Genomic DNA, 23,035 nt, shown 5'->3' with positions numbered 1-23,035 from the left:
GTCCTGGCCAGCGTGTCTGATTCTTTCGGATCTGCTCCCACGCAGTTTGCTGCTAGGTGGTTGGGACCCTGCTGTAACCGAGGCTGGTTCTTGTTCCCCGTTGGATTGTCTAAGATCTCTGAGGACGCGTTTGGGAAGCGTGGGGCACTCTGCTGTCGGAGGCTGTGCTCTGAGCTGGGGCTGCCTAGCTGCTGTGAAAGCTGCATGCCCTCCTGCGGGGCAGCGGTCGCGGATTTCCCCCAGGGGAGCGCGGTGAAAGAACCAGTTTGAGAGGCGGAGCAAGCAGAAGCCTGGGCGTTAGCCGGAGTAAGAACAAGGGGGTCTCGAGCCCGTGTAGGTTATAGGAGACAGGCCAGGGCTGTGGCACAGGTCAGGAATGGAGCTAAAACGGCGTTTGGCTCTGTCTATTACACGAGACCAAACTGGTTTACACCAGGATTGGGCCACCAATACGATTGTACATGGGGAGCATAGTTCGGTTGTTGTGGCTGGGACCTTGAGACGCACTCACTCCCCTGTCCCTCCCCCTGTACCCAGGTGGGGCGGAGCTGCCCCATCCCACACCAGATGGGGCTGCTGGCTTCAGCAGAGTCCAAGGTTGCGGCAAGGCTCGGCTGAGGTTGTGAGGAGAACTGTTGGTTTAGCACTTTCAACAGAAAAACTGACATCTGGCATCGGGGGAAAACGGAAAGGAACCGTTGGGGCAGAGGTGGGCAAACTACGGCGCGCGGGACCATCCTGCCCAGCCCCTACATTCCCGGCCCATCCCCCGCTCTCCCGCCTTCCCTGGGCTTTCCAATAAGCCAGTCCTGCCGCTCTGAGCGGCATGGTGGGGGGTCGGGGGGGCAGGAAGTCCGGGGGCCAGTCAGGAGACAAGGGGCGGTTGGATGGGGCGGAGGTTCGGGGGCGGTCAGGAGGCTTGGGGGGGGGGGCGTTGGATACGGGGTGGAGTCCCAGAGGCGTGGTTAGGGGTTGGGAAGTGGGGGGGGGGGGCAGATGGGGGTGGGGGCCAGGCTGTTTAAGGAGGCACATCCTTCCCTACCCGGCCCTCCGTACCGTTTAGCAACCCCGCTGTGGCCCTTGGGCCAAAAAGTTTGCCCACCCCTGCTTTTGGGAATGGATTAGATTTTTTTTAATGGTACTGCTGTTTTGAATGTATTGTTGACTTATTGGCACTGAATATTTCTTGATATTTCGTTGAATGTTGAATGATAGCATCTGGCAGAAGGATTACACTTACTTTTTACACGTTAACATTGGTTGAAAGGGTTATCTGATCCTGGATCTGAATTTAAGAGCCATGGATAGCATTTTGATCCCTTTCTTTCTTAGGAAATTCTTGGTATATTAGCAATATGACTGGTGACCTTAACATTGACTGGCGATATTTTATATTTCGTGCTTATGAATTTTGTTAGCTAGCATCCACTAAATTGTTCATTTTTATGTTTTATTTCTCAACTAAAATTGTGTATGTGTGTGTATATATTTAAATTAGGCCTTATACTGGAAACTGCAGCAAAGGTTGAAGTGGGTTTACAAACAAGAAGCTGGTGAAGAAAGAGAGAGAGAATGCACATGGAGAATCCTGAATAGTTAAATTTTCATTAAACAGGGAAGCTTTTTTCCCCCTTGCTAATAAATGTATGACGCCTTCTACCCAAGAGTCTGTTTTGTTACACTAACTTATTCCCATATTAAATGGCAGAATACAATTGAAATCTTCTCATCTCTGTTTTCTTCTAGATACACAATGTCTTCTGGAAACATCCATGGATCCCAGACATTAATTAAACCAGCATTCAGTGAAAAAGAAGCCACTGAATTAGTTGAAAGGGTATTTGGATTAAAAGTATCTGTGATCAGATCACTCCCCAGCTATACTGATCAGAATTTTCATGTGCACGTTTCAAGAAGTGAGGGAACAGCAGACTGTGCTGACAAGTATGTTCTCAAAATCACCAACTGTGAAGACAGCCAGAATCCTGAACTCATTGAAGTGCAGACCCAGATCATGATATTTTTGAATGTTGAAGGGTTTCCTTCAGCTACGCCCCATCTTACTAAAGACGGTAACATAATGTCTCTAGAATCATTAGGTGAGAGATTACAAAATCCTTCAAAAAATTACTTTCTGCTTTATCATTCTCATGTCAAAACATTCTACCACTGAGTATCCCAGTTTGTCCCAGTGATTGCAATTGGGCCACATTCTGCTCTGTTACACTTGTATAAATCTGGAGTAATGCCACTGAAATCCACACCAGCATGAGTGACCTAGAGCAGTTGCAACAGTGCAGAATATCTGCAACAGTTGCCCTTGTTCAGGTGCTCAGCTTGCACATACAGCATTCTCTGAACTGTTGCAGTAGTAGTGTGGTGTAGGTACCTGTCCTACAGGTCCAGACACTGCTTCCAATCCACTGCCCCATTGAATTTTCTATTTCTAAAATATAAGCACTTAAACTTTATAGGTGAAATATCACCTCTGCTCTGGAGAGGAGAACCTTGACCAGAAAGCTCACTGCCAGCATATCAGGTGCACTGTAGAACTGTGCTAGGAAGACCAATTGCACCTATGCAAGTGAAATGCCAGTGCTTTCTGTCCTACACTGGCACTACCATGGTGCAGGGAGTCGCAGGGCAGGAGGCAACTTAGGTGAGTCTTGCTCAGAATCAGTGCAATTGCAAAAGCACTGATAAAATGCCTGTGCACCACTACAAGCACTTTTGCGTGTAAGCATGTGAAGTGTATTAAAAGAGACGTTCAGGTAATTAGGCTAAAATTCTCTTTGGTAGTTCTAGCAGGGTGTGACAAGGTGCTGGACAACATCAGTTGTACCAGCCCTCTGATCTCTGAATCACCAGTTAAATTGCCCTGGAGTAAACTTGAGGGACAAAGCTGTGTGTAATTGATAGTTTGGGATGGGCTGAGGAAAGCCCAGAAGACATTAGCCCATTAGCCCAGAAAGAAAAAGGCATGAGAATGAAGTGCCCAGGCCAGGGGGAAGAGACAGGCTGGCAGGCTTGAAAGAGCTAGAGCCAGAACCAGGAGAGATCTCTCAGGGGAAAGATATCTTCTGTTACTTGGCTGAGTGAGCTAAGGATTGTATGCTTGTAAATACAGAGTTGCATGACTTTGTAAAGATGGTGGGGAGAATGCAGTAAATAGATGGCACAAGGTATTTGACCAGAAGAAGGTCTCTGAGCATAGGTGCTGGAACTAGGGGTTCAGGGGATGCTGCTGCACCCCCTGGCTTAAAGTAGTAATAACAACCCAAATACATGCTTTCCATCTTCAGCACCCCCACAATAAAAATTGTTCCAGCATCACTGTCTCTGAGCAGTTTATGTCTAGAAAAAAGACAGGAGTGGAATGATGCCTTGTCACACAGGGTCATGGCATGGTTCATCAGAGAACTGTGAATTCTCCAAAGGACTTTCTGCACATATTAATTCTAATTTTTCAGTTAAATTGTTTTGACCATGTCATGGCCATTTTTGTATTTGCTTTCTGCAAATGTTCTAATGTGTTTCTGGCAGGACTGTTTGTAGAAACAGCAAATTTTAGCAAATAACTGCAGTGAAAGAATCACCAACAAGGAATTTGGAATTCAGAATCATGAGTATTCATACCAGAAAATTAAGCCTATGGGCCCCCAAGCCCACACATGGCTTTACTGTTTAAGAGCATGTCTGCCCATTATTTTACCTTATACATTAGGGGAGGTGTGATGCTCTTGTGGTTAAAGCACACAACTAGGATTTTAAAGATTGGGGTTCTATTCCCAGCTTTGCCACAGACTTACTCGTCCATTAAGGGAACAGAAACATGCCATGTGAACTATGTGACAAGTCAAAATAGCTTGAACTTCAAATAGTGAATGCATCAAACTGCTCACAAATAGAAACAGAACAGAAAAAGACTTAGCCATAAAAATTATTCAGAAAATACATTCAAATTAATAGATGTGAGAAAACGCTGATCTGCTTGCAGGCAAATCACAAACAAAAAAAGGCAAACTTCATTAAATAAATCTTATTACAAATTATTTCCCCAGCTCCATGGTTTGGGGATGTAGTTTCAAACGCAGTTCAGACCCATCTACAATGCAAGAACATGCATGGTGGGAGAATACTGTGTTGAACCTGGTTTCCTCAACACTGTAATTTCAATAGGGTAACCAGGGCCATTGAGACTCATCACGCTGATAAAGAAACCTATTATTTTAGGTTCTCTTTAGGCCCACTGCAATCAATGCAAAGACTGCCATTGGTGTTGGATCAGGCCCTTTGTGCACATGAAAGGGGAACCTTCCCAAGGTGTGTCACTCTCCTACGTAAAGGCAAGGAGTTGCACTTACACTCCACATGTGCTGAGCGTTGGCCTTTCCTAATGTCATCTAGTAAATCTGTTCTTTGAATTGTCTCTTTTATGATCTGAGTTTGATTTCTTTTATGATGGGAGAAACCTCCTTATCCTTACACACAATGACCTTTAATGGAGTGTATTGAAATGATTCACAGTGTATCTCTTTGCCTATTAGGTACTGGCTCTGTGACAAAAAAGTACATGGTGAGACTGCTGACCTACCTCCCAGGCATGATGGTGGCAACAATCTCTACAAATCCTCACATTTTATACGAGATTGGGAAACTAGCTGCCAGATTGGATAAAACTCTCACAGAGGTAGGACTTTTTGTTCTCAGCATGCAAGTGGGAGTGATTCGTAGTATTTTATACATTTCATAACACGTATAACTAGTGGCATCTCACAGTAACATCAGAGACACTCCTGCAGTTTCAGAGCTACCTGCAAACACAGCCTGAACACTGTAGACATAGAGTGCTCAACACACGACAGTACTCTTCTGCGTGGCTCTGTAGTACGTAACTATGCCCTAGCCATGGCTTCCCTTATTCTTTCGAGGTTTGAAAGGAGAACACAACCACTTTGTTAAGTACTACAAATCTGTGGTCACTTAGGACTCCACGTTTGTCACTATGTTGCATATCATGACCAACTGGAATGCCTCAGTGAGCCAGGGTTAGAACATGGATCCCTCCTGCTCTGTCTGAACTGTCTCCTCTGCCAGCTGCTGGATTTGTGCTGGAAATGGCCCACCTTGATTATCATACACATTGTAAGGAGAGTGATCATTTTACAAAAGCTATTACCAGCAGGAGAGTGGGGTGGGGGGAGAGAAAACCTTTTGTAGTGATAAACACCCATTTTTTCATGATTTGTGTGTATAAAAACAAACATCTTCTGTATTTTCCACAGTATGCATCCGATGAAGGGAGCTGTAGCTCACGAAAGCTTATGCTCAAATAAATTGGTTAGTCTCTAAGGTGCCACAAGTACTCCTTTTCTTTTTTCTCAAATAGCTTGTGGTTCTTATGGCTGCTCTGTTTTATGCCAGAACTGACGCAGTGCAGACCAGCCCAGAGAACAGGGGAGTTGTATCTAGCTTCCCCCAGTCCTGTGTTGAATGGATCTCAAATGCAAGATTGAATGTCCTTGGCCTTCAGCCATGTTTCTCAGCAAACATAAGAGTGGATGATGTTAGACAAGGTCCCCAAGCCCACCTGTGGCTTTACTGTTTAAGAGCATGTCTGCCCATTATTTTACTGTATACATTAGGGGAGGTGCGATGCTCTTGTGGTTAAAGCACACAACTGGGAGTCTAAAGATTGGGGTTCTATTCCCAGCTCTGCCACAGACTTACTGTGATCTTGGTCAAGTTACTTCACTTCCCTGTCCCTCTCAGTAAAATGGAGAGAATGCTTCTTTCTTACCTGTTGCACACAAGACCTCTGAAGCTGAATATATAAATGTGTGTAAAGTTCTTTGGGATCCTTGAATGGAAGGCAATATAGAAATGCAGAAGACTTCATAACGATGCACACAAACAATACAAGTGAGATTCTCCCCTCCATTCTGGCCCCTTTACATACAGTTAAAGGGCCAGAGCACCATTAATGGGTCCTAAAAGCCTGAATTCTGGCTAGGGGATGATTCCCCTGGCAGAATCACTGCTGCAGGCAGTGCGAAGGCTGCTTGTGAGACCCCCTTGCAAGCCCTGGCATGTAGTATGGTGGGGGGGGGGGTGCTTCAGAATGCAGTAGTGTGGAGACTCTGGGCAATGCTGCATCCTACAGGGAACTGCTGTCTGCCTTATTCCAGGGCCTCTACAACTCCTGGGGCAATCCAGGAACAGGACGGAGGATACAAAGGTGGCTTAAAGCTACCATAGACCCCTACTGCATGGGCTGCACATATTAGGCTGTGCCTCAGAATCTTGTCCTATGTGTCTTTCTTACTTATAGAGACACAAGATGGGTGAGGTAATATTGTTTATTGGACCAGCTTCTGTTAGTGAGAGAGACTAGCTTTTGATCCACACAGAGCTCTTCTTAGCCCTATTCACAGAAGTTGGTGCAATAAAAGCCATTACCTCACCCACTTTGACTCGCTAATATCCTAGGACTGACACGGCTGCAACTACAGTTTCTTACTTATAGTTATTTGCCTTCTCCCTCTGGCTATGTTCTGTAACTTTGTTGATGGTTTAAAGGAAATGTGTGCATTCCCAGTTTTAGATGTACTTTTATGACAGAGAGTCACTGTATTTTGAAGCACATTTCACTGTGTATTCAGAGTGAATTTTCAAAGTGCTGAACAGAACAAAAGTGATGGTGTCTGCTCTTTAATATGATTCCAGCAGCTCAGCTATTTTCAATTTTGATATATCCTGAATTAGCAGTGGAGAGGGGATTAGGTAGGAGTGATTCATGTCTAATGTGTGACACAGCAGCTCAGGGAGCAGTCATTTTGCGACACCGCATGAAAAATTCACTTCACCTCCAAATAAACTTCCCTTTCCTTCTCCACCCCCTTAACCTCCTCTCCTTCACTTAAACTAAAAATTGTTCCTTCTCTTCTTTCCTCCCAGTGGAGAGATGTTCAGGCAAAATCACTTATGGCCAGCTAATGAGAACATCCTTACTTTGCTCCTGTTCGTCAATTTAATTTGGCTTTCAGCTGAAAAATACCTACGAGAATTCTCAAATATGACCGTTATTGTTAAATGATTCCCCCTGGCAGCGAGCCCAGACTGGTGGGTCAGATTATGAGTGTGAATGTGAAGGTGTGTCTGCACTGCAATCAGGAGGTGTGATAGCTGCACATGTAGGCAGACCCAAGCGTGTCTCCACCCTGTGATTTCACTGCCTTTTTTAGCAAGCTAGGTGAATCAAAGCTAGCTTGCAGAGGCAGTGCTGCCCCATTGGGGTCCCTAAGCAGGAATATTATGGGGGACCCCCACAGATAACAGATAATAAAAAGCAAAGAGGGAGCCCTCCTTGAGCTGCTCGGGGCTCTAAGCAATCGCTTAGTCTGCTTATGCCTAGCGCCCGCTCTGCTAGCTTAGCTATGTCTACATGAACTGCAGTCAGACCTCCCGATTGTGACATAGATGTACCCTAACTGGCCACATGCCAGCATGATGGAGTCTATACATTTCTTCAGCAACACACCTTCCTACTTATGACTTTGTCCAATTCCCCTTAACTACACCAAAGAATCATTAACCATAACTACAGCTGGCAATAAGAACAAAAGGGAATCCCCCTTATTCTTTAAAATGCCTTTTAAATTGAGTATGTCCGCTGACGATTAGTGCACTGTTCTATGGAGTTCTTTGCAGCTTTGGAGGCCAAAAAGCTTTTAGACCCAGTGTGCCCCCCGGTTGTCCTGGGCCTTTTTCAGATAGGGCAGATAAAAACTCTGATCTAAATGCCTCTGGACTTTGTGAGAGTTTAGATCTGAGTCCAAACTTTGCAGCTCATGAGCCAGCCATCCTTAGGGATTCTAGCAGCTAGTGGCTGGGACTATGTACACTTGCAGCCTGAAAATTACTTTCACTTATTATTACAACTATATCAGGAGCTGTCCAGTGCATGAGAGATGATTTGAGAGATGGTTTCTGAAGACATCGGAACAGAGACATGTTCTTTTTGTGAGTAAATAAAGCTAACAAACAGGACAATATTGTTAGAGAGGAAGGATGGTGCAGTGAATAGGACACCAGGAGACCCGAGTTCAGTTCCTCGCTCTGGCACAGACTTCCTGTGTGACTTTGAGCAAGCCACTTTTATTCTCTCTCTGCCTCTGTTCCCCATCCGTAAGATGAGGGTAATAGTACTTCCTTACCTCACAAAGGTTTTATAAGGATTAAATATATTAAAGATGGTGAGATTCTCAGATACTCATTACAGGAGCCATAAAAGTACCTAAGATAGGCAGATTTAGATGCGTTTTTTTATATATATATATAGAGAGAGAGAGAGAGAGAGAGAGAGACACACCCCCCTAAGGAAAATTGGACAGAACCAACCTACTGCGACTGTCTGCAGCTCCTTCCTCTATTAGTGAGAACCTCCCACTGATTGTCTTCAGAGTCCAGCCATGGGGTCTTTTGCCATGCCCATAATTAGCATAACCCTTCCTGTAGGAAGAGCTTCTTCTATTAATAGACTGTTCTCCATAATAGAATTGCTGCTTGACCTTAACTTCTGTGTGACTCATCTGCAAAATGGAAATACTATTGCCTACTAATGGGTGTTTTGAGGCTGATTTCATTAATATTTGTACTGTGCTTTGAGATCCTCACAGGGAAGGTGCTAAAGAAGGACAAGGTAGTATTATTATTTATTATGTGAAGTAAACATCCCAGAGGCTCAGCTGGCTAAATTTTTTGAAAATTCATTTTGACCTGACTCTTTTTATAGTAACCATTTGAACCATGACCAGTTAACACTGGTACAGATTGGTACACTTGTAACAGAACAGTGGGGCTTAATATGGAGACATTTATGACAATTCCCTCAATGTGCTGCTTCCAGTTAAATACCTTTTAAACAGCATGGAATGCAAAGTAAAGTCTGTTACTTTGTCTAATCAAAGATGAAAGGCAAAGTCGAATAAATCAGCTAGTAATTGAGTTTGTTACATAAAAGAACTTTGCATTGTGTAGTACTTTTCATTAACCTCTGTTTCTCATTTTCTGTGCTACAGACTTCAGATAATTGTACTCCTCTCAATTGTGCTAGTGTTACTGCCCATGTTTTTAAATGTTAAGAGCATTTATCAGTGTGGGAAAGATAATTTAGTGTTACCAGAGTCCATGGTGTTAAAATGCAATATGGTTGAAACCATTTAAATAGACAAGCTGCTCTCAGAATATGAATGTTACATTATCTGAAGAGAGAAGTAGAGGATTAATTTTAATGGAGAATGGGGAAAAATCCATATGCCCCATATAACTTCAGTTATTCTTTTTAACTAAATTAAATTTGTATAACTTTCTTCTTGTCACTCAAGAGACTCACAAAATCTAAGATTACTTTAGCTGACAGATGATAGAGAAAAATAATTCCCTTTTTTCCCCCCAGTTAGTTTCCTTGTACACTTGACAGCACTTTATGTATAGTAAGTTTCACTGTTTCCCCATTAGATTCTCTGTTTGCCTGTGTGGCTCTTACAGAGCCACAGGGGAGAGAAATATTTAAAATAGCAACATGTTATTGTAAAACCATAAATATTAGCAGGTGATACTCATAGGAAGGTATAGGAACCTGAGTAACGTGTAACTTGTATTTTAAAACTGATTAGGTTTCATATTGATGGTGTCCCTCTCTCCTGAACAGAGGACATTGCCTGTTATAGAAGGTTAAAATTGCAATGTTTGATCACCAAGTGGCATTGTTCTTACTAGTGCAGTGCATCTTACTGCAGAGTAGTATGTAAGTACTATAGTAGTATGTAATCAAGTTTTAGTTGAGGCAATATCCTGTTCATTATCATATCTGATTTTCATCCATACTTCTGTTTTCAGCTGTCCCAAACCAAATCAACTATACCAAACCAACCTGGGGCTAGATTTGCCACTGCAGCATGCTTTTGCACTGCACCACTGGCAGAATCTGCCCCTAAAGCCAGTTTAGCCAAGCCACCCCACGAAGATTGTGCCAATATAAGAGAGTGGCAAAAATTAAGAAAGGCACTTTGTAGTGAGGTGACGCTTCACCAATTTGGTGCCTCCTGCTGGTCATCTTGGAAATTAGCTCTTTCCAGCCCAGAGCACCCTCTGCAGGCCTATGTCTCACCTGCTGCTGGCCCCCATATCCCTCCTGGACCCCAGTGCCCCTTTACCTCAGGGTTCTGCCCCAGCAGTACCCCCCCCACTCTGGGTCTCCCCTCCCAGGGGAACCCCCAACCCTCTAAACTCACCTTGCCTCATTGGCTACTGCCAGTCATCATCTAGCCCCCACTCACTGGGGCAGACTGCAGTGTAATAGCCACTCATCATTGGCAAGGGGGTAGGACCTGCTGCCTTTGCCTATTCCCAGGCTGCCCCTCTGCAACCCCAGTACCTTTCTGGGCCTTTACCAAGGCCTGCAGCCTGGGGGTTTACCAGGCTGGAGCTCCCTTCCCCTTCCCCTTCCCCTTCCCCTTCCCCTTTCCCCTTCCCCTTTCCCCTTCGGCAGCTAGCCCCTCCCACTCCAGGGCTAGAGTGAGACTTCTCCAGCTTCTGGCCCACAGCCCTCTTATAAGGGCCTGCTGGGCCCAGATTAAGCTGGCCACAGCTGTGGCTGCTACTCCAATCAGCCTAGCTTGGGTGTTTTAACTCTTTTTCGCCAGCTGCAGCCCCTTCAGGGCCAGAGCGGGGTGACAACCCCGCTACACAGTGGTCTGCCACCCCTCCTCTATACTGCTTTCAGAAATTCCCTGCACATCTGCAAGAGAGAGAATGGCTTCATGACCTAAAGATTAAATTTGACAATACCTAGATTCCCTGGATACACAGGGTCAAATCAGAGTACCGTTGACTTGGTTGTTCATTTTTTCCAAGTAAATAAATGAGATGCAGTTTGTTTACTGCATGCAGACCTTATGGGTGAGTGTCTGCCTGTGTTGAATGGACATTAAAAGTCCCGTGACACTTTTTATAAGGCTAGAGCTTTGCTCCATTATTATTAGCCAAAACTTCCTATCCCTTGCACTGTTGTGCAGTATGCTGAGAGCCAGCTGGTTGGCAGTCTCTATCCCAGAAGTGGCTGCATTTAAATGGTCAGATTGTATCCACTTTTGGCAAGTACCTTCAGGTTCTGTCTCTTTTACACTTTGGCAGCAGTTGTATGTATAGCTTGTTGTGCCCAAGAAGTGTTATTGGATGTATGCAATTTGAGAAGCACTGTGGAATTCTTACGGATTAAAGTTTCTACATGTATGGAAGATATTATCATCACTAGCACTTCTATAATATTTTAAAGAATGATGAATTGCTTAAATTAATCTTTCTTACTAAAAGATGTGGGTGGATATCAATGTACTGAAACTAACCATCTTCCAGGACACCGCTGGTATTGTTTCCCTGAGCTGCTAGTCAAATTTTGGGGTGCTGGGGATGTTCCTGGTGAAAGTAGAAATTGATGAAGTCTGGTATTTTCTTTGATGCAATCTTGTATATTTACAAGGAATGTACCAAGTCCTGCTTCTCCAAATGCAGGAGGAACCAAAAGCAAAAGGAGCAGTTTCTTAGCTTACTGCCCAAGCCTCTTTAGCCAAAAGCCTTCTCTCTAGCTTTTTTTTTGACACTGTGCTCAGATGCTACTGCTCGGCTTTTTTGCTTTTTGTCTCTGTCCCTCTCTCTGTTCTTGTCTGTCCTCAGTTTCTGTGTTCTCTGCTTCTCTCTCTAATGCGTGCGCACACACACACACAGAGCCCTGGTCTACACTAGGACTTTAGGTCGAATTTAGCAGCGTTAAATTGATGTAAACCTGCACCCGTCCACACAATGAAGCCCTTTATTTCGACTTAAAGGGCTCTTAAAATCGATTTCCTTACTCCACCCCTGACAAGTGGATTAGCGCTTAAATCGACGTTGCCGGCTCGAATTTGGGGTACTGTGGACACAATTCGATGGTATTGGCCTCCGGGAGCTATCCCAGAGTGCTCCATTGTGACCGCTCTGGACAGCACTCTCAACTCAGATGCACTGGCCAGGTAGACAGGAAAAGAACCGCGAACTTTTGAATCTCATTTCCTGTTTGGCCAGCGTGGCAAGCTGCAGGTGACCATGCAGAGCTCATCAGCACAGGTGACCATGATGGAGTCCCAGAATCGCAAAAGAGCTCCAGCATGGACCGAACGGGAGGTACGGAATCTGATCGCTGTTTGGGGAGAGGAATCCGTGCTATCAGAACTCCGTTCCAGTTTTCAAAATGCCAAAACCTTTGTCAAAATCTCCCAGGGCATGAAGGACAGAGGCCATAACAGGGACCCGAAGCAGTGCTGCGTGAAACTGAAGGAGCTGAGGCAAGCCTACCAGAAAACCAGAGAGGCGAACGGCCACTCCGGATCAGAGCCCCAAACATGCCGCTTCTATGATGAGCTGCATGCCATTTTAGGGGGTTCAGCCACCACTACCCCAGTCGTGTTGTTTGACTCCTTCAATGGAGATGGAGGCAATACGGAAGCAGGTTTTGGGGACGAAGAAGATGATGATGATGATGATGATGAGGTTGTAGATAGCTCACAACAAGCAAGCGGAGAAACTGGTTTTCCCGACAGCCAGGAACTGTTTCTCACCCTGGACCTGGAGCCAGTACCCCCCGAACCCACCCAAGGCTGCCTCCTGGACCCAGCAGGCGGAGAAGGGACCTCTGGTGAGTGTACCTTTTAAAATACTATACATGGTTTAAAAGCAAGCATGTGAAAGAATTACTTTGCCCTGGCATTCGCGGTTCTCCTAGATGTAGTCCTAAAGCCTTTGCAAAAGGTTTCTGGGGAGGGCAGCCTTATTGCGTCCTTCATTGTAGGACACTTTACCACTCCAGGCCAGTAACATGTACTCGGGAATCATTGTAGAACAAAGCATTGCAGTGTATGTTTGCTGGCATTCAAACAACATCCGTTCTTTATCTCTCTGTGTTATCCTCAGGAGAGTGAGATATAATTCATGGTCACCTGGTTGAAATAGAGTGCTTTTCTTCAGGGTACACTCAGAGGAGCCCATTCCTGCTGGGCTGTTTGCCTGTGGCTAAACAGAAATGTTCCCCGCTGTTAGCCACAGGGAGGGGGGAAGGTTGAGGGGGTAGTCACGCGGTGGGGGGAGGCAAAATGCGACCTTGTAACGAAAGCACATGTGCTATGTATGTAATGTTAACAGCAAGGTTTACCCTGAAAGAGTGTAGCCACTGTTTTATAAAATGTGTCTTTTTAAATACCGCTGTCCCTTTTTTTTTCTCCACCAGCTGCATGTGTTTCAATGATCACAGGATCTTCTCCTTCCCAGAGGCTAGTGAAGCTTAGAAAGAAAAAAAAACGCACTCGCGATGAAATGTTCTCCAAGCTCATGCTGTCCTCCCACACTGACAGAGCACAGACGAATGCATGGAGGCAAATAATGTCAGAGTGCAGGAAAGCACAAAATGACCGGGAGGAGAGGTGGCGGGCTGAAGAGAGTAAGTGGCGGGCTGAAGACAGGGCTGAAGCTCAAATGTGGCGGCAGCGTCATGAGAGGAGGCAGGATTCAATGCTGAGGCTGCTGCAGGACCAAACCAGTATGCTCCAGTGTATGGTTGAGCTGCAGCAAAGGCAGCTGGAGCACAGACTGCCACTGCAGCCCCTCTGTAACCAACCGCCCTCCTCCCCAAGTTCCATAGCCTCCATACCCAGACGCCCAAGAACGTGGTGGGGGGGCCTCCGGCCAACCAGCCACTCCACCACAGAGGATTGCCCAAAAAAAAGAAGGCTGTCATTCAATAAATTTTAAAGTTGTAAACTTTTAAAGTGCTGTGCTTAAAGTGCTGTGTGGCATTTTCCTTCCCTCCTCCACCACCCCTCCTGGGCTACCTTGGTAGTCATCCCCCTATTTGTGTGATGAATGAATAAAGAATGCATGAATGTGAAGCAACAATGACTTTATTGCCTCTGCAAGTGGTGATTGAAGGGAGGAGGGGCGGGTGGTTAGCTTACAGGGAAGTAGAGTGAACCAAGGGGCGGGGGGTTTCATCAAGGAGAAACAAACAGAACTTTCACACCGTAGCCTGGCCAGTCATGAAACTGGTTTTCAAAGCTTCTCTGATGCGTACCGCGCCCTCCTGTGCTCTTCTAACCGCCCTGGTGTCTGGCTGCGCGTAACCAGCAGCCAGGCGATTTGCCTCAACCTCCCACCCCGCCATAAATGTCTCCCCCTTACTCTCACAGATATTGTGGAGCACACAGCAAGCAGTAATAACAGTGGGAATATTGGTTTCGCTGAGGTCTATGCGAGTCAGTAAACTGCGCCAGCGCGCATTTAAATGTCCAAATGCACATTCTACCACCATTCTGCACTTGCTCAGCCTGTAGTTGAACAGCTCCTGACTACTGTCCAGGCTGCCTGTGTACGGCTTCATGAGCCATGGCATTAAGGGCTAGGCTGGGTCCCCAAGGATACATATAGGCATTTCAACATCCCCAACAGTTATTTTCTGGTCTGGGAATAAAGTCCCTTCCTGCAGCTTTTGAAACAGACCAGAGTTCCTGAAGATGCGAGCATCATGCACCTTTCCCAGCCATCCCACGTTGATGTTGGTGAAACGTCCCTTGTGATCCACCAGAGCTTGCAGCACTATCGAAAAGTACCCCTTGCGGTTTATGTACTTGGCGGCTTGGTGCTCCGGTGCCAAGATAGGGATATGGGTTCCGTCTATGGCCCCACCACAGTTAGGGAATCCCATTGCAGCAAAGCCATCCACTATGACCTGCACATTTCCCAGGGTCACTACCCTTGATATCAGCAGATCTTTGATTGCGTGGGCTACTTGCATCACAGCAGCCCCCACAGTAGATTTGCCCACTCCAAATTGATTCCCAACTGACTGGTAGCTGTCTGGCGTTGCAAGCTTCCACAGGGCTATCGCCACTCGCTTCTCAACTGTGAGGGCTGCTCTCATCTTGGTATTCATGCGCTTCAGGGCAGGGGAAAGCAAGTCACAAAGTTCCATGAAAGTGCCCTTACGCATGTGAAAGTTTCGCAGCCACTGGGAATCGTCCCAGAACTGCAACACTATGCGGTCCCACCAGTCTGTGCTTGTTTCCCGAGCCCAGAATCGGCGTTCCACAGCATGAACCTGCCCCATTAGCACCATGATGCATGCATTGGCAGGGCCCATGCTTTCAGAGAAATCTGTGTCCATGTCCTGATCGCTCACGTGACCGTGCTGACGTCGCCTCCTTGCCCGGTATCGCTTTGCCAGGTTCCGGTGCTGCATACACTGCTGGATAATGCGTGTGGTGTTTAACGTGCTCCTAATTGCCAAAGTGAGCTGAGCGGCCTCCATGCTTGCCTTGGTATGGCGTCCGCACAGAAAAAAGGCGCGGAACGATTGTCTGCCGTTGCTCTGATGGAGGGAGGGGCGACTGACGACACGGCTTACAGGGTTGGCTTCAGGGGGCTAAAATCAACAAAGGGTGTGTCTTTACATCAAGGAGTATTTCAGGCAGGACTTCACGGAGGGTTCCAATAAGAAATGGTGCACCTAAGTTATCGTTCTTATTGGAACAAGGAGGTTAGCCTGGCCTCTGATTGATACATGGCTAGATTTACCTCGCTGCACCTTCTCTGTGAGTGACTGCAGTGTGACCTAGAGGAATGAGTCCCCTAGACAGGGGAGGAGGCAAATGAGTACAAAACAAATCTGGTCTATTTCTTGTTTTGACCCACTCCATCTATCTTTTACATCTTTGGCTGGCAGCAGACGGTGCAGAAGGACTGCATGCCATCCACATCTCATGGCTGCTCGGCAGAAGATGGTACAGTACGACTGCTAGCCATCCTCATCTCTTGCCTGCCTGGCAGAAGATGGTACAGTACGACTGCTAGCAGTCCGTATCGCCTGCCCGCTCACCATAAGACGGTTCAATAGGACTGACTGCAGGACTAAAGAGAATGACCTGGTCAAGTCACTCCAAATTTAGTCCCTGCGCCCATGTCTGTTCAGGCGCTCCCAGCCAACGTGGCCAGGAGCACCTCGGACATGACGATGACGGCTACCAGTTGTACTGTACCGTCTGCTGCCACAAGGCAAGGGGTTGCTGTTACTGTATAGCAATGCCGTACCGCGTCTGCCAGCACCCAGGAGTCATAGGGTGACGGTTACCTGAGCGGGCTCCATGCTTGCCGTGGTATGGCGTCTGCACAGGTAACTCAGGAAAAAAGGCGCGAAACGATTGTCTGCCCTTGCTTTCACGGAGGGAGGGAGGGAACGGGGGCCTGACGATATGTACCCAGAACCACCCGCGACAATGTTTTAGCCCCATCAGGCATTGGGATCTCAACCCAGAATTCCAATGGGCAGCGGAGACTGCGGGAACTGTGGGATAGCTACCCACAGTGCAACGCTCTGGAAGTCGACTCTAGCCTCGGTACTGTGGAAGCGCTCCGCCGAGTTAATGCACTTAGAGCATTTTCTGTGGGGACACACACACTCGAATATATAAAACCGATTTCTAAAAAACCGACTTCTATAAATTCGACCTTATTCCGTAGTGTAGACATACCCAGAGTCACAATGGGCGCGGAACCTCTCACCTACATAGTGTTAGTTTCTGGAGAGATTATATTAGGCCTTGTTTTTAGGTGTGGCCCTTAAGTGTTTCTTACAGCTGTCTTAAGGGAAGGATTTTCACACATCAGCTTGAATGAGGTTTTAATTTCAGACAATCACAAGGTTTCACATGGTATGAAATGACTGTCAAAGCAAAGCCCCCTCTCTATGGACTTGATCCAAAGCCCATTAAAGTCAATGCATTCCAACTGACTTCATTGAGCATTGGATCAGGCCACGTCTTCATTGTAGCAGAGCTGTTGTATAGAGTCTTTTTTTTCTTTCTTGTGTTTTCTTAAGAAATTCCATCATCCATCAATAAAAAGTCTGCATCGAGGGAAGTTCATTTGGAACTTGGCAAATGTTCCTCTTCTAGAGCAGTATATTCATGCCTTGGGCCAGAACAGTTATCGTGAAGTTGTGGAGCAACTTATTCAGCAGTTCAAAGATAAAATAGTACCCAAGCTAAGGAATTTTCGAGCCTGTGAGTATTTTTAATACAATTATACTGTAATGTGATCTAATAAATTTTTAAAAGGGAATGTGAGTCCTTGTACGAGGTGGCAGATTCAAGGCACTGTAGGCAGAAATTATTTACTTTATCCACAGGACATGTACAAATTTCCCCACAATGCACCATGAGCATGCCTCAGAAACAGGACTGGGAGGGAATCATCTCAAAGAATGAAAGGGGAGTTCAGTGTCAGGGCTTGTCTACACTGGCACTTTACCGTGCTACAACTTTCTCACTCAGGGGTGTGAAAAAAAAACCCTGAGCACTGCAAGTTGCAGCACTATAACGTGCCAGTTTAGACAACGCTAGTAGCTACACCGCTCGTGGAGGTAATTTTTTTTTTTAAGACCACTAGGAGAGCTCGCTGTGCCATGACTACACAAGCCACGTTAAATCATAGAATATCAGGGTTGGAAGGGACCTCAGGAGGTCATCTAGTCCAATCCCCTGCTCAAAGCAGGACCAATCCCCAACTAAATCATCCCAGCCAGGGCTTTGTCAAGCCTGACCTTAAAAATCTCAAAGGAAGGCGATTCCACCATCTCCCTAGGTAACACATTCCAGTACTTCACCACGCTCCTAGTGAAAAAGGTTTTCCTAATATCCAACCTAAACCTCCCCCAATGCAACTGGAGACCATTACTTCTTGTTCTGTCATCTGCTACCACAGAGAACAGTCTAGATCCATCCTCTTTGGAACCCCCTTTCAGGTAGTTGAAAGCAGCTATCAAATCCCCCCATAGTCTTCTCTTCCGCAGACTAAACAATCACAGTTCCCTCAGCCTCTCCTCATAAGTCATGTGTTCCCGTCCCCTAATCATTTTTGTTGCCCTCCGCTGGACGCTTTCCAATTTTATTCACATCCTTCTTGTAGTGTGGGGCCCAAAACTGAACACAGTACTCCAGATGAGGCCTCACCAGTATCCAGTAGAGGGGAACGATCTTGTCCCTCGATCTGCTGACAATGCCCCTAAATATACAGCCCAAAATGCCGTTAGCCTTTTTGGCAACAAGGGCACACTGTTGACTCATATCCAGCTTCTTGTCCACTGTAACCCCTAGGTCCTTTTCTGCAGAACTGATGCCTAGCCATTCGGTCCCTAGTCTGTAGCAGTGCATGGGATTCTTCTGTCCTAAGTGCAGGACTCTGCACTTGTCTTTGTTGAACCTCATCAGATTTCTTTTGGCCCAATCCTCTAATTTGTCTAGGGGCCTCTGTATCCCATCCCTATCCTCCAGCATATTTACCTCTCCTCCCAGTTTAGCGTCATCTGTAAACTTGCTGAGGGTGCAATCCACGCCATCCTCCAGATCATTAATGAAGATATTGAACAAAACCGGCCCTACGGCCGACCCTTGGGGCACTCCGCTTGATACCGGCTGTCAACTAGACATGGAACCATTGATCACTACCTGTTGAGCCGGACGATCTAGCCAGCTTTCTATCCACCTTATAGTCCATTCATCCAGCCCATACTTCTTCAACTTGCTGGCAAGAATAGTATGGGAGACCGTATCAAAAGCTTTGCTAAAGTCAAGGAATAACACGTCCACTGCTTTCCCCTCATCCACAGAGCCAGTTATCTCATCATAGAAGGCAATTAGATCAGTCAGGCATGACTTGCCCTTGGTGAATCCATGCTAACTGTTCCTGATCACTTTCCTCTCCTTCAAGTACTTCAGAATTGATTCCTTGAGGACCTGCTCCATGATTTTTCCAGGGACTGAGGTGAGGCTGACTGGTCTGTAGTTCCCCAGATCCTCCTTCTTCCCTTTTTTAAAGATGGGCACTATGTTAGCCTTTTTCCAGACGTCCGGGACCTCCCCCGATCACCATGAATTTTCAAAGATAATGGCCAATGGCTCTACAATCACATCCACCAATTTCTTTAGCACTCTCGGATGCAGCGCATCCAGCCCCATGGACTTGTGCTCGTTCAGCTTTTCTAAATAGTCCCAAACCACTTCTTTAACACTACCAGTGTTAAAGACCAAAGATGGCAGCGCTTTTACATTGCCAGTGTAGACGAGCCCTCACTCTGCTGAGACTGCCACCTACGATGTAGGTTTTCATTATGTAGACACCAAATGGTAGAAATAAGGAAGAGAATACTAACTCGTTTAATATAGGCCACCAGACCGCTATCAGATAGCAATGTCTTTGAAGCTCTCTGTGCAATCACTTGCATTTAGAATGCACTTAGCATATTGTGGGTATTACAACAAGCTAAATAATAAATCATCCCAATCCCATTGCCAGTTGCCATCTAGTCAGCTATTATATAGGATTAATGAAGCTAAGGTTCTTATGAGGAAGCAGTGAGACCTGGCAAGGCATGATGGCTTATAGGAATATTATCATGCCTTAGTTCTGAGATAGATCAGTGTATGTGTCCGTTTACACTCTGAGTATTCACATATGATGAGGAAATCAAGTGTATATTTTCAGTGTGATTTTCTGAAGAGAATGAAAAAAGCCAGAGGAAAGTTTCTTCTGTTTACTATTTATTCATAATACTGTTTTCATTTTTTCTGCATTTAGGTATCAATCATGGGGACCTTAATGATCATAATATCTTATTAGATTCCAACACTGCTTCACCAGAGAATCCACAATATAGAGTGTCCGGTATTTTGGACTTTAGTGACATGAGCTATGGTTACTATGTATTTGAATTAGCAATAACTATCATGTACATGATGATTGAGAGCAAGGATCCTCTCAGTGTGGGAGGGCATATTCTTGCAGGGTTTGAAAGCATTGTACCATTGACAACAGAGGAGAGAGACGCCCTGTTTCTCTTGGTGAGTGGTAGATTTTCTCAGTCACTTGTAATAGCCTCATACACTTCCCTCTTGTATCCTGAGAACAAAGAATACCTAATGATCACAGCAAAAACTGGATGGAAGCACTTATTAAGAATGTTTGACATGGGCCAAGAAGCTGTAGAGAAGATTTGGTTTGAGACTGCAAAAGCATATATGAACAATGAACCCATGTAGCTTTCATACCTTTATTACAGACACAAATGTTCATATACTTACAAGTAAAGATGCACCTAACAATTTATGTAATTGTACAATTTGTATTCACTACATTTTTTTAAAGTAATTTTCATATAAAATAATGCATTGAGAATGTTTTCCTAGATGCATCAATGGCTCTTAAGACCATGATTTTTTTAAAAAAACTACAAGTTGTCTGCTCATCTTCAGTTACCAGGGTGGTGGATGCACACTGAATACTTACACACCCGAACAGCCAGTCATGTATATGCCTAAAGACAGTCACTTGGTTTGCTAAATGTGCATTGAAATTGTGCATTTTTTCACAGGTAATTGTCCATGTACTGTTTAGAAAATTGAGCTCAACATTGTTACCTGGCAGTTGTGTGTTCTTGGGGAACCAGGGCACAGTACCCAGCCTGTCTGACTCACGAAAGACCTTTCCTTCGTTGCCCCCCATGTGCTTGAACCAAAACCAATCAGAAGAAAGACTTACAAAAAGCAATGAAAAAGCAGTGTGGGACACACCTAAGCCCCTGGGATAAGGGTGACAGGATTAAGGAAACTCCCCTCGCCTCATTTACATTGAAGATAGGACAAGGAGGCATCTCCATTAGCATATAGAATGGAGAACAGAGATTCCAAGGCAAGAACCACGGGGAACTCTGGGACCAGAAAAGCAGAGAAACACTGCATGACAGGGGATCTCTGCTCCAGATGTTAATGAACCCACGCCTGCACACACTCGACTCAGTAGTTATCAGACTAATTCTAGTAATAAATCCTTTATTGGTATCCAAAATAGTGAAGCTCCCTAATTGCATTGTGAGCTCCCTCCAAGGACCATTACCCATAGCCAGGAATGTGCAGCTCCCGTTGTATAGCCTTAACAAAACAACTTTGGTATACTCCCTTGAGCCATCAGTTTACACATAAATCTAGAGTTCTCCCTTGAACCATTGTTGTTTCTCTACAAAAACCCACCCATGCCCAAGTAAGCGTTCTGATGCCTGGATCCAAAATCTGAATCAGTTCCGTTGGGACTTCATCTTCTCCTGACTGCTCGTGCTGGGGCCTCTGCCTATCTCCAGTACTCCAGACCCTCAACTACCACTACCTTCTGGGACCCCTGATCGATTTAAGCTTCACGGAGTGCTGAGAACCCATCTTTCTCTTTCTCTCTCTCTCGGTCTAGGTATAGCCTTCTGACCCTGACTTGTGTGATTAGTTATCATTTTCTAAACCTGACTTTTATAATCAAATTTAAGTTAGATTTAATATTATAACTCTTTTGTTTGTTTGGCTCCCCTATGGTTATTACCTGGCAATAAATAACTTTCATGATTAAGCTGGTTGCTTCTCTCTCTCTCCCCCTATTGGGTGTTTTTTGGTTTCCTCATTCATTCTGCAGCAACACCCCTCGTACCTAAGCTAAAAGATCACTGCAGTGCCCAAAAATCCTGTGGGGTTTGCTCATCAAGTGGGTTACTACCAGAACAAGTGTAACGTGAAAGTGGGGATAGGGATGTGCTGAACATGGGACATATGAAGGTGGGAGCTTGGAAGTGCTGCTTGATCCAGTCTGCTGAATCCAGGGGCAGTTGAGGGTGGCAGATTGAAAGTGCTGCTCGACTCAGCCTGCTCACACGTGCTCTATTCCAGTGCGGTGCCTATGGCATAGGAGGGTGACAGCTTGGAGGTGCTGTTCGATCCAGCCAACTGAATCCAAGGGCCTATGAGGGTGACAGCTTGAAAATGCTGCTCGACCCAGCCTACTGAGTCCAGGGACATATAAGGGGTCAGCTTGGGAGGTAACCCGGTCCTCTTGGATGTGCTCTGTTAATGTGTGTGTGTTCGTCTGATTCTGGGGCTGAAAGAACGCAGCACTGGGGAACCTAGGTCCTGCAGGATAGGTCCATTGGGAGGGAACTTGCAGCAGGGAGAAGTAGAGCTCCATATGAGAACACAAGTGACACAAGCAATACACTGATAGATACACTGATGATGATGATACACTGACTCCCCCCTTGCCCCCAGAAGAGTAATCCTAATAAATGAGCATATCCCAAAGTAACGTTGGTAACAACATGTCTCTACTCCAGTTTTGGCCCCCCACTACAGAAAGAATGTGGACAAATTAGAGAGAGTCCAACGGAGGACAATGAAAATGATCAAGGGGCTAGGGCACACGACTTACAAGGAGAGGCTGAGGGAACTGGGCTTGTTTAGTCTGCAGAAAAGTAAGGGTGGATTTGATAGCAGCCTTCAACTACCTGAACAGGAGTGTCAAGGCTGAATCCCCACTCTGTCACTCCGAGTGCAGAAAGTGGGGGCCTGCAAGGATTTTAAAAATTAATACTTGCCACTCCAAGGTTACAGCTTTTCTCTTACTTTGGCTTGGTAAATGCTGCCACCACCCAAATGCAAAAAAACCCCAACCCTTTGAACCCAGGAAGGAGCACTTGGGAATTCCTCCCCGTGGGGTACCCTCAAGCCCTTTCACCCTCCCTCCGGGAAAGAGCGGAGAAAGAAAACAAAGGGAATTAGCTGTGGCTACCAGCTAATCAAACAACATGCACAAACCTCTTTGGACACCAAAAATCCATCCCTGTTCTTAGAAAAGGTAAATTTTATTTAAAGTTACATCTGGAATTTAGGCTTTTGCTAGAGTTTAAAAGAGCAATTCCAAAAATCAAACATCCAAAATAGCTTTCTTGGGGGTTCAGCTTAAAGGTTACAAGCAAACAAAAGCATCTGGGGTTAGCATAGAGGAGATCCACAAACCAAAATAAAAAATAAACCTGATTGTGTGGAACTAAACATTCCCTATCCAAATAATTTCTTCTATGTATAGA

The 23,035-nt window shown here is 45.6% G+C and overlaps 1 protein-coding gene across 1 annotated transcript; it reads left to right on the top strand.

Moving 5' to 3' along the window:
• The first annotated feature begins 1,746 nt into the window (after positions 1-1,746).
• HYKK (hydroxylysine kinase) lies at positions 1,747-20,177 on the top strand. Its single transcript, XM_077828979.1, has 4 exons — positions 1,747-2,099; positions 4,548-4,690; positions 16,961-17,144; positions 19,717-20,177. Exons 1-4 carry the CDS (start codon positions 1,754-1,756, stop codon positions 20,175-20,177), a joined length of 1,134 nt encoding a protein of 377 aa, XP_077685105.1. The 5' UTR covers positions 1,747-1,753.
• Positions 20,178-23,035: the final 2,858 nt, after the last annotated feature.

This window comes from Eretmochelys imbricata, chromosome 10 (assembly GCF_965152235.1).
Source record: "Eretmochelys imbricata isolate rEreImb1 chromosome 10, rEreImb1.hap1, whole genome shotgun sequence".
In the NCBI taxonomy this organism is placed as follows: Eukaryota; Metazoa; Chordata; order Testudines; family Cheloniidae; genus Eretmochelys; species Eretmochelys imbricata.
The sequence above is the reverse complement of the archived record's forward strand: the minus strand, read 5'-3'. Positions and strand labels throughout refer to the sequence as shown.

Coding starts and splice junctions, on each gene's coding strand:
- HYKK (XM_077828979.1), top strand. CDS start 1,754: ATGTCTTCTGGAAACATCCATGGATCCCAGACATTAATTAAACCAGCA. Junction 2,100..4,547: donor AATGTCTCTAGAATCATTAG/GTGAGAGATTAC, acceptor TTTGCCTATTAG/GTACTGGCTCTGTGACAAAA. Junction 4,691..16,960: donor TGGATAAAACTCTCACAGAG/GTAGGACTTTTT, acceptor TGTTTTCTTAAG/AAATTCCATCATCCATCAAT.